Source organism: Sipha flava, unplaced genomic scaffold (genome assembly GCF_003268045.1).
Source record: "Sipha flava isolate LNK unplaced genomic scaffold, YSA_version1 299_pilon_pilon, whole genome shotgun sequence".
Lineage (NCBI taxonomy): Eukaryota > Metazoa > Arthropoda > Insecta > Hemiptera > Aphididae > Sipha > Sipha flava.
In genome coordinates, this window is record NW_020272971.1 from 650,579 (window position 1) to 662,693 (window position 12,115).

At 31.6% G+C, this 12,115-nt stretch overlaps 2 protein-coding genes across 2 annotated transcripts in view; both read right to left on the reverse strand.

Moving 5' to 3' along the window:
• Positions 1–609: 609 nt before the first annotated feature.
• On the reverse strand, positions 610–6,224 carry LOC112685966. Its single transcript, XM_025558041.1, has 4 exons — positions 6,004–6,224; positions 5,739–5,912; positions 5,145–5,300; positions 610–2,086 (listed from the first exon to the last, which is right to left on the reverse strand). The coding sequence occupies exons 1-4, from the start codon at positions 6,070–6,072 to the stop codon at positions 1,898–1,900; spliced, it is 588 nt and encodes a 195-aa protein (XP_025413826.1). The 5' UTR covers positions 6,073–6,224; the 3' UTR covers positions 610–1,897.
• Positions 6,225–11,699: 5,475 nt separating this feature from the next.
• The window catches only part of LOC112685932 (tyrosine-protein kinase transmembrane receptor Ror-like), a 71,436-nt gene continuing 71,020 nt past the window's right edge, over positions 11,700–12,115 (reverse strand). Inside the window, exon 15 of the mRNA XM_025557992.1 lies at positions 11,700–12,102. Coding sequence (XP_025413777.1) covers positions 11,809–12,102 — 294 coding nt within the window. The 3' untranslated portion in view covers positions 11,700–11,808. The remainder of the gene's footprint in view (positions 12,103–12,115) is intronic.

Below are 12,115 nucleotides of genomic sequence, written 5' to 3' on the forward strand. Positions count from 1 at the left end.
AGACGTATCGCCGCCAACAATGGCGTTGGCAAGTGAATAGCATTATTAAAGTTCCGAATGCACCTAAATTGCCTATACAGAGTGCCCTATGTTGAGAATCGTTATGGTATTTTGATTTACAAAACGATATTCAACGGTTCACATTAGCACACGTGTTGAAAATGTTAATTTCTTTGTTCTTAAGCTACCTAACAGTTTTAAGATATAATTTAATTATTGAATTCCGGTCCATTTATAACATACGACGTCCGTATTGATTAGGAAACGTTCACTTACAGTGTCGACCCAAGAGGGGGGCAAGCGGGGGCCCTACAAATTACGTATTACGAATATCACTTTATCTGTAATTAAAAATAATATAGTCCCAGTACACAAATCGCAACCCGTGTGGTCGTGTGATTTTCACAGGAAACGGGTTGTTATCGACGAAAATTAAGACAGTACCTAATTACGCATAGCTTTGATGTATTGTACGCTCAAATTGTTTATCGTCATGTTCACATAATAAAAATAATTGTTTATAAAAACGTAAATTGCTCAATTTAACTGTATTGAAAAAGTATAAGCAAAATATTGCACACTAAACATACATATAAGTTATGAAAAAATTATGAGCATAGAAAGTGCAGATAATTTTTATTATTTAGTGCCACCGGGACAAATATTTTATGTCCCTGTAAAAATCTACTCGGAATACACTAACATACTTACATACTTCTATATATGGAATACATTTACGTATACTGGTCAAACCGCGTACTTTTGTATCGACGATTAATAAAAACTATATTAGAAATTCTACAGATCACCAAAACGTATTGAATATTCAGTACAATCTACTGCATTTCTTGCACGGTCATACTGGGATTCTTTTTGAGTTATCACTATTTGATATGAATTTTTCCTCGAGGTGCCAAAGGACTCCTCGGATTTTATTTTCCACGCGCGTTCGGTAAGATTCACTAAAGCGGACGTAGTCGTCATGCTCATGTGTGCAACTATGGGAAATCAATAATACAGTTTAAATACTAGTAAAAAATTGTAAAGTACCTGTACGTCCGATAGCCGGGTCGGGCGTACTGTTAAGTAGAAGACGTGCCTGTACTATATAAACCCATAGCCAAAATAACGCATAGAAGTGTCCAACGGGTAAGAGTACATGGACGGCGGTCAAGCTGCTTAGGTTAGAATAGGAAACACGTCTTCTTTTTCGGTTATCCAAACGTATGTTTTCGAGTTTTACTGCGATCGATTAACTGTTTTTCTCCGATATTCAAGGTGCTCAGTTCGATTCTCAATCAGGTACGGTTTTTTGTAATTTTTTTTTTTCCCCAAAAAGTGATAGATTTAAACGAATTTTAGTATCTATACGACCAAAACGATTGTGTAAATCACGACTAGGTACCTACAATATATTATATGATGTATTTCCGATATATATATTTACGTGGTGTTTTGACCGATAAGATCACTGCAAATATACCGGTTAATGTCATGTAAACTCCAACCGTAGTTATCTGAAAACGAACGAAACTTTAAAGCCGTACTTTTCGATTCTTGGGTGGTACGGTTTGAATTCGGTACAACGACAATGCTTTAGTGAATCTCATCGAACGCGCGTTGAACATAAAATCCGAAGAGCTTTTCGAAACTTCGAGAAAAAATGCATAACGAATAATAATGGTAATAATGATAATTCAAAAGTAATCACAATATGAACCCGCATGAATTTCAGTAGATAAATATTTAAGATTAAGATTGAATATTTAATACTTTTTGGCGATTCGTGTGAGTAGTGATCATCCTAAACGTTCAATTATATATATATATATATATATATATATATATTGTGCCTCGTTATCGTATATCGAAATCAAATTATATAATATCAAAAGTTTTAGTGATGATGACTTCGAAACTGTACAAAATAAAAATCACACGTGGCTTTAAGAAATTCTGAATTTTTTTGATCGTATAATTTTATCCATGTTCTCCAATAAAGTTCCCACCATTTTTCCGTCGGAAAACTGAACATGGCTCCGAAGTAGTCAGCATTGATCGTGAAATTAGTGAAAGACTTTTCACCCTGAAATCACAAAAACCGAAAACAAATTGAACTGGTTTCAATTCAACGAATCCATTAAAATAATAAGTATGAATATTGTAACATTTCAAGATAATTCGATTTCGTAAATAAAACATCGTCACGTAACGGGTGCTGTGATATATTGCATACACAAACAATAAAATTGGTCCAACACATTTTTTTAGAAGCAGTGACGGCGGTAGAGTAATTGGTGCCTTGGACGAATGAACAAATATGCGCCCCTCCCCATATATATATATATGTATATAGTAGTTGCTTCATTGTAATTTTAATTAAATTCAAGTGCCATTTGATTTTTTACCTACGTCAAAAAGCATTATATTTAAAAACGTCTCTTATGCTTATTGTACTACATGTGTATAGATTATATTATTTTCTAAAATATAAATAAATAAACAATAAATTTAATTTACATAACTATTATAATTGTTAATTAGTTATAAATTTACTTTAATTTTAATATTAAAAAAGAAAATTCTAAATGTTGATAAAGACTTTTTTTCTTGCCTTCGATTTTGAAATATTTTTCATAATTTCAGAGAAATCCATTTGTTCAACTATTTCATTTCAATAGAAAGAATTGCTAGAGATGTCAGCTTTTCCTTTCTTAATTATGAACGAAGACACTTTTTTATTATTTTAGTTTTGAAAAACTTCTTTTGCCACAGGAGTTGTTAACAAAATTTTTATAGATATCCAAGTGTTTGGTATTAGATCTGACCTATTAAATTGTAATATATATTCTAATACTGTTTGGAGAATACATTTCTTTTGGTAATGGAGTTTTAATGCGTTCTAACTCAACACATAAATCTATTCCGTTAATATCATTTTGATTTTCTTTCTTAAGTGTATTGTATAAATCTATACAATGTTTAACCAAAGTATCATGTTTGGGTAAATCAGAAATATTTTATAAGAATCCCAATGTATTTTTATGAGCTTCCAATTGTTCAAAATGTGATTGTATTGAAGTTATAGCAGTATCAATTAGACAATAGAAAAAATCTCTTTTAAATTTTTCTTCTGGAGTAGGTTGATATTTGTCTAAGCTTTCATACTAAAATTTATTTTTTTTTAATAAAAAATTAGTAAAAATTCCTGAGTTTAAAACTTGTTTCCACGTTAAAATTTCAGCTAGTAATGAGCAAACCAAGATAGATTTGCTATAGTAGCAGTCATTGTTTTAATCTTGCAGAGCCATTATAGTTTTTATCTTGCTGCAAGACTTGCATTATTTAAAATTTAAAGAAAAAAAATTATATCCCTATCTAGGGTAGGAGTTTGTAGAATTTTATAATTGTTTATTATCTTCAAGATTTAACTAGTAAAACAACATATATAATATGTTGTTTTATATATATATATACAGCTGAAATACATTCAGTTTCTCTATAAGAAATAATATAATTTAAACAATCTTTAATAATCGAAGTTGCTGTTATTATGTTCACAGTAATTCCTTGCATTGCTTTACTGGCAACATTGATTTGAAATAGTAAACCGTACCAAACACTTAGTAATATAAGAAATTCAAATTCACATAGGTTATCGACTAAACATTGCACTTTGTGACGAAGACCAGCTTCAGCATTTGGTAAATCAGAAATTTCTATTAGTGTAATATAACTATATTATTTGTTTCGTAACGTATTGCTTTAGCGGCACTTTTACGGCTTTTTCAACGAGTTGTACATACTTATTTGACAGACAATCCTGATATCTGTCTTTTAAGAATTTCCCAACAACTCACAGAAGCCAAAAATAATACGTATGAACGTTGTATTAATCCAAATAAACTGATCCTTTAGAAGACGATGCAGCATCAGCAACTAACAAATTTCAAAGAATGACAACTGCATGGAATATAAAATGTTCTTGGATTCGTTCTTAATAATCTTGCCTGAACTCCTTGATTTTGTTCTTTCATGTTGGCTCCATTATCATATACTGCAATTGGCCCATGCAATTGGCATATTCAATATTGTCATTTTTGATGGTTCGCTACATGAGCTGTGAAATACGAGTATCTAACACAGTAAAATCAGTAGCAGTTATAGAGTCAATGAAATCTTCTTTTATAATTATACTATTTCCGACCTTCTCCACCGAACGAATAGTAGATTACATTTTTTCTGATTTACTTATATCTGATGTACAATCTATAATAATTGAATAATATTTTGCCTCGTGATGATTTGTTATAATAATATTACGAATGTCATTGACCATTAAGTTTATCAATTGGTCTTGAATTTCATGAATGTAGCAATGTTTTTTTACTCGATTCTATTAGATATGATACGTAAACGTTCTGCCATAACATCATCGTACTTACCAAAAAGTTGAACTAAGCCTAAGAAATTTCCATTATTTGGTTGAAATAATTTATCAAATGTATCTCTAAACTCCATATTGTGTTGAATGAAGTATAAGGTTATACTTATTAATTGATCAAAAACTTTTGTTCAGTGAAAACTTTTCTGATCGTGTATATATTGTTTTTGAGCATCTATACAAATATTTTTTTTTTTAAGCGGGTTTCAGACTTGATCCATATACCAGTAGAAATAAAATTATATGTAGAATAACAGAATAGTCACCCGACCAACGTAATAAAGGTCACTGACCCTGGCACCACAAAGTAAAAATGTTGTTGTCAAAATTATTTCACAATTTAGTAACCGATTCGTAATAATTCGTAACCACAAATTTAGAACTCGTAACTTAAGTATAATGTACCCAAAAATAAAAAATTGATTTTGGGTTTTTATACTTAAGTTACTAATTCCAAATTTGTGGTTATGAATTATTACGAATTGGTTACTAATTTGTGAAACCATTTTAGCATCAACTGTTCGGACGCGTTTTAGGTTAACAGTTACGACTAAAATACAAAGTTTACACCGTTCGTTTCGCTGGTCGATTGATTTCGCAAATAGTTACGCATAACATTAGAACACGAACGTTGTCTTTGCTGTTTGTCTTATTCGCAACAACGCTATTAGAGCCGAACAGTAGGTATGGATGTACTTACGTGAATCGGACATAGATCTGTAATTTTAAATTCGCCTTCGGTCTTCACGTAATACTTGATCGAGTCAAAGTTCGGGCAGAAGTTTGTAATGTTGAACAATATGACGTTTTCGCAATCGATATAATATTCTTTGCACTTGGAAATGCTGACTTTCATCTGAAAATATCGTTTCAAAAACGGTCTCGTGAACAACACCAACTACTCCCTCGTATTATTGACGGTCGCGCACTTGCAGTGACGAATCGAGTAGCGCTCTAGGGCGGCGAAGGAGATTTTCTACTTGGGTCCGTAAAATTTCTCCAGTGCACCGCTGACATGTCGGTAAGAACAATTGTTTTGGTCGGCGGCGAAGCCGTTACGGTTCGACCGAGACGGAGTCCAAAGGAAACGGGAATCCCGCGTTCTTCCTGTGTCTGCCTACCCAAATAACTACCCCCTCCTCGTTCCAATTACACCGACGACCCCTCCCGGGTGGCGAAGAACTCCGTAGGGACGGGTTACCGTCGGTCATTGGCGAGGTGATACTGCCGAGTGCCTATGCCCTCGCGACCGTACAACACGAGAGTTTAGCGGACGTCGTAAGGGCGGACTCACGTGAACTTTGGTAAACGTCCGGTTGGTGTTAAACTGAATGTACAACATGTGCTTGTTGCGCACCGAACGGATCCCGGAGTGGGTGGTGCCTACCGACGAGTTCACGAAGTTCATGTTGAACTTGGTGTAGCGTATCTCGCGGACCAGACTCGACCCGAACACGTTCACCAGACCCTGTTGCACGAGACGGACGCGTTAGAACCGTGTGCGGAGTACCTGGCAGGGTGGTCGTATCCACCCTGTGCGTTTTCTCGTCCCGTCTTACCTCGTGTTTTGTGAACGCGAACAACGCGCACACCGTGACCACCGTCAAAGGGATCGCCTGCCAGTGCATCCTGCTTCCGCGCGATACAGCAACGTCGTCAATCCTTTCTCGCCGGAATCCTTCGGCCCGGAGTGTTCGTCACTACTAACTACGTCCTATACAGACCGTGGGCTCAATGCTCTCCAGGTCGGAACCAATTGCTGTTCCGCATGGCGTTCAATCGAAGTTTTGCAGTTTTCCGTGCGTCCAATTACGTCCGCGGACCGTGACGGCCACGTCCGTGCGATCCCGGTAAAAGATATCACCGAGCCGCTAGCGGTAGGTGCAAACGCACTGCGCTTATTGTTTGTGAAAACGTGGTTTTTTTTTTAAATTTTTATCTGTATTTTGTTGGGAACCCGACGGTTTTCAACCTTCAACGTAACGTTTAATAACGTTTGAACGCGTATAAAACCCGTGATTTCGCAGTACGGAAATTAATACGACACGCGGTGAATTAAATCGCATGCTGCAGATCACGCGATGGAACCTACTCAATACGCATGATCGATCGTTATCGTAGTTTGTGCGGAATTTACATAAATATAATACTGCAATTTTTAATTTTATAAATAATTACTTATCAAGCATCGATTTGCGTCAATGAACATTTTTTTTTTTTGGACAACACTAGTATTGTTCCGATCATAACTACTAGGTAATTAACTTGAAAAATATAAAAAAATATTGAAATCGGAACAAGTCTATTTTAGCAATGATTCTTATGTAATGAACATTACGATTTACAAATACAATTAATTATAATTATTTAGAAAATATGCCATAACCTCAAATAACGTCTATAAGTTAGCGCTCAATTTTACAGTGGTTGGTAAGTTGGAAAGATGGTTGAAATATGTGAAGTCGATGGAGGGAGGGTAAATATTATAAATAAGTAGTAGGTATTTAATTAAATGAAATAAATATTTTTTAAATTTGGCCTTTACCTATTTTTTATTTATTATTGTGTCATTAATACGACTACATATTTGCATTATTTATACCATACGAATATGGTTTTAGTTCATTGAAAACAGGTGTATTTATATTTCGGTACTATTATTCTATATTTGTTTCGTTTTATGAATAACAATGACAAATCGTTTTAAATTAAATATTAGTCGACTTTTTTATTTTTATTCGTATGCTTTTGTGTTAAACAAAACGAAAATAATGGTATTATAAAAATAATGACTAATAAATCTGTGTATTCTCACATGATGTGCGTTGGACGTTTTGATTTTTGATGTTTGTTTTATTTCTTAAAATTTTCGATTTGTGACAATATTGAAAACTATGATTATTTAATTATTTGTAATTTATGTTTTCTTTTTTCCCTTTTAGAAAAAAGTTGAAATGGGCCGCCAATTAATAAGAGAAGACTATTCTTGGTACAACATCATGTTTCAGAAGAGATAGGGAAGACGTTTTTGAGGAGACGTCACCGAACGTTGAATACTGCGCGACGGAAGACTTAGAAGGAGACATTTACGACGAGACAACACAAAGTATTGGACATCAAAATACAGAAGACTTTGGAGAAGAAGTTGTCGACGAGGTAATGGACAGGAAGCGAGATGGTGAGTCCGTTAGTAACGAGTTGGTTCGCAGCGATGGAACAGAAGTGAAATCGCTGAATCTCAGAACGAGTGTACGGACCAATAATAGAAAATTAACAGAAAAACACTACCCGTGAGACATAAATGATAATATGCAGACGGGGTTATCAAAATCAATGCAAATAATATCATAACGTTTCTTCGATAAATTATATTTATATTTTTGCTCAGCCGTTACAAATTCATTTATTACAGAAAACGGTGAGACTAAAATCACTAACAAAATTTGTAGACTACAGTCAGTATGGTGTATAAAATATATACAATGATGCTATGAAAAAATAATTACATTATCATGTATATTATTTGACTATAAGAACTATTGTGTGCGTAGCTATAATTAAAAAAAATATATCGAATCCGAATGCATTGAATGATTAATTATTACACATTAATATGTATAGGTACAATTATTAGTGCTGGATCTGAGAAATTTGACGCCCGGGTAAAATAAAAATGCGACGCCCTTATGTAAGTGAAGTTAAGGGTGTCAAAAGAAAACAAAAAGTATAATTTTATGTACCGAATATTTTTATTGAAACTGTTATTTTCATATATACCTAATTCATATAGTACAGAATGTATCACGTTTAAAAATCATTAATTTATATAAGGACATGAACTAAAAATATATTGGTTACTTTAATTTTTTAAAAAATTGTACTTCTAAATATTTCTAAATTTAAAAATTATTTTTTCTACTATTATAATAGACAAGTAGTTAAGTCTTACCTATATTATATACCTTATACAGAGATTTTTTTTTTTGGTTTCCAACAAGCGAGGTGCATTTGGTATAGCAAATAATGTTGGTAAAGCATTTGGTTTTAGTTTTTTTACACCATCCAGAGGATGTTGTTCGAATTGACCTTCTTCGAAATGGATTTATTAGAATATGCAAAAAATATAAAATAATAAATAATAACTATGTTCTAAAGAAAACGACAAAAAATATTAACATGACTAAATTGTATAAATACATTATGAATAAGGCTTCTAAAGTTTAATCTAATACTTACTTCACACAACTCAGATGAATTTGTAGGTTGCTATTTGTCACTGCGACAATTTTGTAACCAAGTTTTTCGTCTTTTAGAGTCTCTTGGAAACCGAAAAAGACGAAAACCTTCACTATATGTAGACGACGTGTACATGTATAATGCCCCATCCGACGTTAATTCTTGTTGGGATCATTTTATAATTTAATCTTACAAGAGCATAGGTACATAAATTTTTAAAGAGAATCGTATTTATGAATTTCACTGTTTTTTTTTCGCTGTGATTTGTTTTTGAATTAACTATATTTGTTCTTGATGGGCCCTCTAGAGTCGTGGGCCCATGGCCCATTGCCCATTTGCCATCCTATCGGTACGCCACTGAACGCATATAATCCCTACTAATTAGCTATACGCGTAAGTTATTATCTTACCTAGGTACTTATATTTATTGCAAAAGGCCGGTAAAAAAAAATCATGCCCCTTACAATAGGATCTTTGTAAGTATACTTATAATCTTACAAGATTAAAAGTATCTGCTGAATTACAACCACATCTATACCTCGTTAGAAAAAAAAAGTAAATTTTTTTCAATTATATTTATCAATAATAGATTATATCTGCGGCGCACAACATTTATAGTAACCCAAAGGTTTGGCAACAGTACAAAATAGTAGACAAACATTTTCAGATAGGTTAACCGCAGAATACTTATTATTGTTTGGATTTACTTTGACTAAGATTTCTATCAATAACTGCATTGCACTTTTTGACTCTTAGGCATCCGTTCTGTATCATTGCTCAACACGTCTTGAGCTCGGTTAGTGTTCATTCTAATCAAAAATGATAATGTAGTTTTTTGATCAATATCTAAATTTCTAGTCAACTATTTCGAGATGAAGATCCTCTGGGTTAACCGAAAGCATATTGCACTGAAAAATGATTGGATAATAATAATAATAATAATAAACACTTTTAATGACGGTTTGTTTGAAATAATTTCCAACAGTCTTTATATTTAAAGTTTTGTTTACATATCTTAACATTAAGTAGACTAGATTGTACCGTTACGAGTACAAAAAAAAAAAAAAAAATAAAAATATATATATAAAAAATAAATAAAAAAAAAAAATTATTTATAAATGACATTATCTGTTAGGTAATTATACATATTATAATGAAAAAAAACATAATTAGTCCCATGGGAATACACATTATAATTAATATTACCAGGTAATCAACAATATATGATATACTAATTATATTCAATATACATAATATATTAATTCATACAAAACGTTATTAATTGTGTACCCATGTACAATAAAAACACATGTATACACTTGATAAAATAATAATAATACAAATAGTAAGTTATTAAGGCCAAAACATATAATCTAGACATCATCACAACTTGAGAAAATTATTACAACCGTCGAATGGTTATTATAACCCAACACACATAGCATTCTTGTCAATTATTATTTCAAGAGCACGATACTCAAATTTTACTTTCGACCATATATGACTAATGAATAATATGTAGTTAATATTAGATTGTTTTTTAAGACTTCTAATTAATGGCACAACAGATAAAAAATTATAAATAAATTATGGTTTTTAGTGAATTTTTGTGAAACACAATCAAATTATGATTTTAGTATAGAATCCAACCAATTATAATATGTGATTGGAAACCAGAAAAAGTAACTGCTGCTCATAACGGAGAGAACTTTTGATACTTCGATTAAATATCCAATTTGTTATTTATAAGAATAATACACATCCAGCAGATAATAATTAAATCTTAAACAAAATAAATTGTAAAAATTTGTTAGTCTAGGATTATAAATTTGTTTCTGAGGTAATTAAATTATGATTGGGCTTGAGCAAAATTTTATTTTAGCGAATCATCCCAAATAAATGAAATTATTCTGAGAAATTATTTCAATTCATACAATGAAATATAAATGTATACATAAAATAAATTTATTTTATTATCACATAAAATAATTACTGGATGTATATTGAAAAATGTTATTAATTAATTACAATTTTTATAAAAAATGCCATGTTTTATTTGTATCAATTTTAGAGTAACTTGTACCTTCTTGGTATTATTTGGATTTCCGAGATCATATAAAAAAAAAAAATAGAAAAATATGTAATAAATAGGGCTCGGATTTTAAAGCATAATAAATAAAAAAAAAAGCAAAAATGAAGCATATTCATTTTAAAAAAAGCAAAAAAAAGCATTACAAAAAGTTAACATAAATTAGTTATAATTTTATAAAACTGAGTTAAAAAAATTGAAAAATTAATTTAAATTAAAAAAAGAATTTACTACCATGTATTTGGCAAGATTTTCAGAAGTTAAACTGACTCTATTGTCTGACAAGATGTTTTTATACATAGAAAATGACTGCTCTATATCCACCGAAGTAATCGGTGCATACTTAGATATCGATGTTATACGATTAGTGAGTACTGAGAGTAGTTTCTACAGGCTATATGCAATAGCCAATAAGCTATCGACTTCTAAGCTGTGTCTGTAGATCGATAATCTATACCTTTAAGGTCGTTTCACACTAATGGTACGGTTACAGTCTGGCGATGGGTAAAATATAATATCTATATTTATAATAATTTTATAATTATTATTGCGGGTTTTCACATTTCTTATAAGTTATATAAACATTTTTTTCATTACAATAGCATAACAAACAAATAAAAATTCCACAGCTAGAATAACTGAAAAAAGCAATAAAAAAGCAAAAAAAGCATTTATACTAAAAAAAGCAAAAATAAATTTGTTTATTTCGAAACAGATTAACGGAAAATGTATTTATGTATAAAAATTAGATTTTTTTCTTAAATATATAAAAAGAAGCATTTGCTTTAAAATCCGAGCCCTAGTAATAAATAAATAATAATACAAAATAAAGTGGTACAGTCTTTAGATCTTGTTAAATATAAATTATTGATAATGAAATTGAAATTCTGTTATAAATCATTGTTTGAATATAAAACAAATATTGAATTTAGGATGTAAATTTACAAAATAAATGTACTAAAACAATCAACTAATAGTTATAAATTTTATCATTCTATGTACACAAGAATATATCTACATTTGAATAGATTCTAATAGCTTATATATTTACTGGTCTACAAGTAGACGAGACATTTGATGAACCTGTACGATCAGACTGACTTCCTGGACGTACCATAGAATATGTCATGGTGGGTGCTGACGATACAGACATGGCTGCCCATTGTCTGAGTCGAGAATGAATTTCTGTGAAATTAGGTCGCCGTACAGGTGCTTCATGCCAACATTCCATCATTAATGAGTACATTCGTGATGGACATTCTTGTGGACACGGTAGTAGTTGTCGTGAGCGAATCATTTCAATTACTTCTTGGTTGCTATATCCATAGTATGGCTAAAAAAATAAA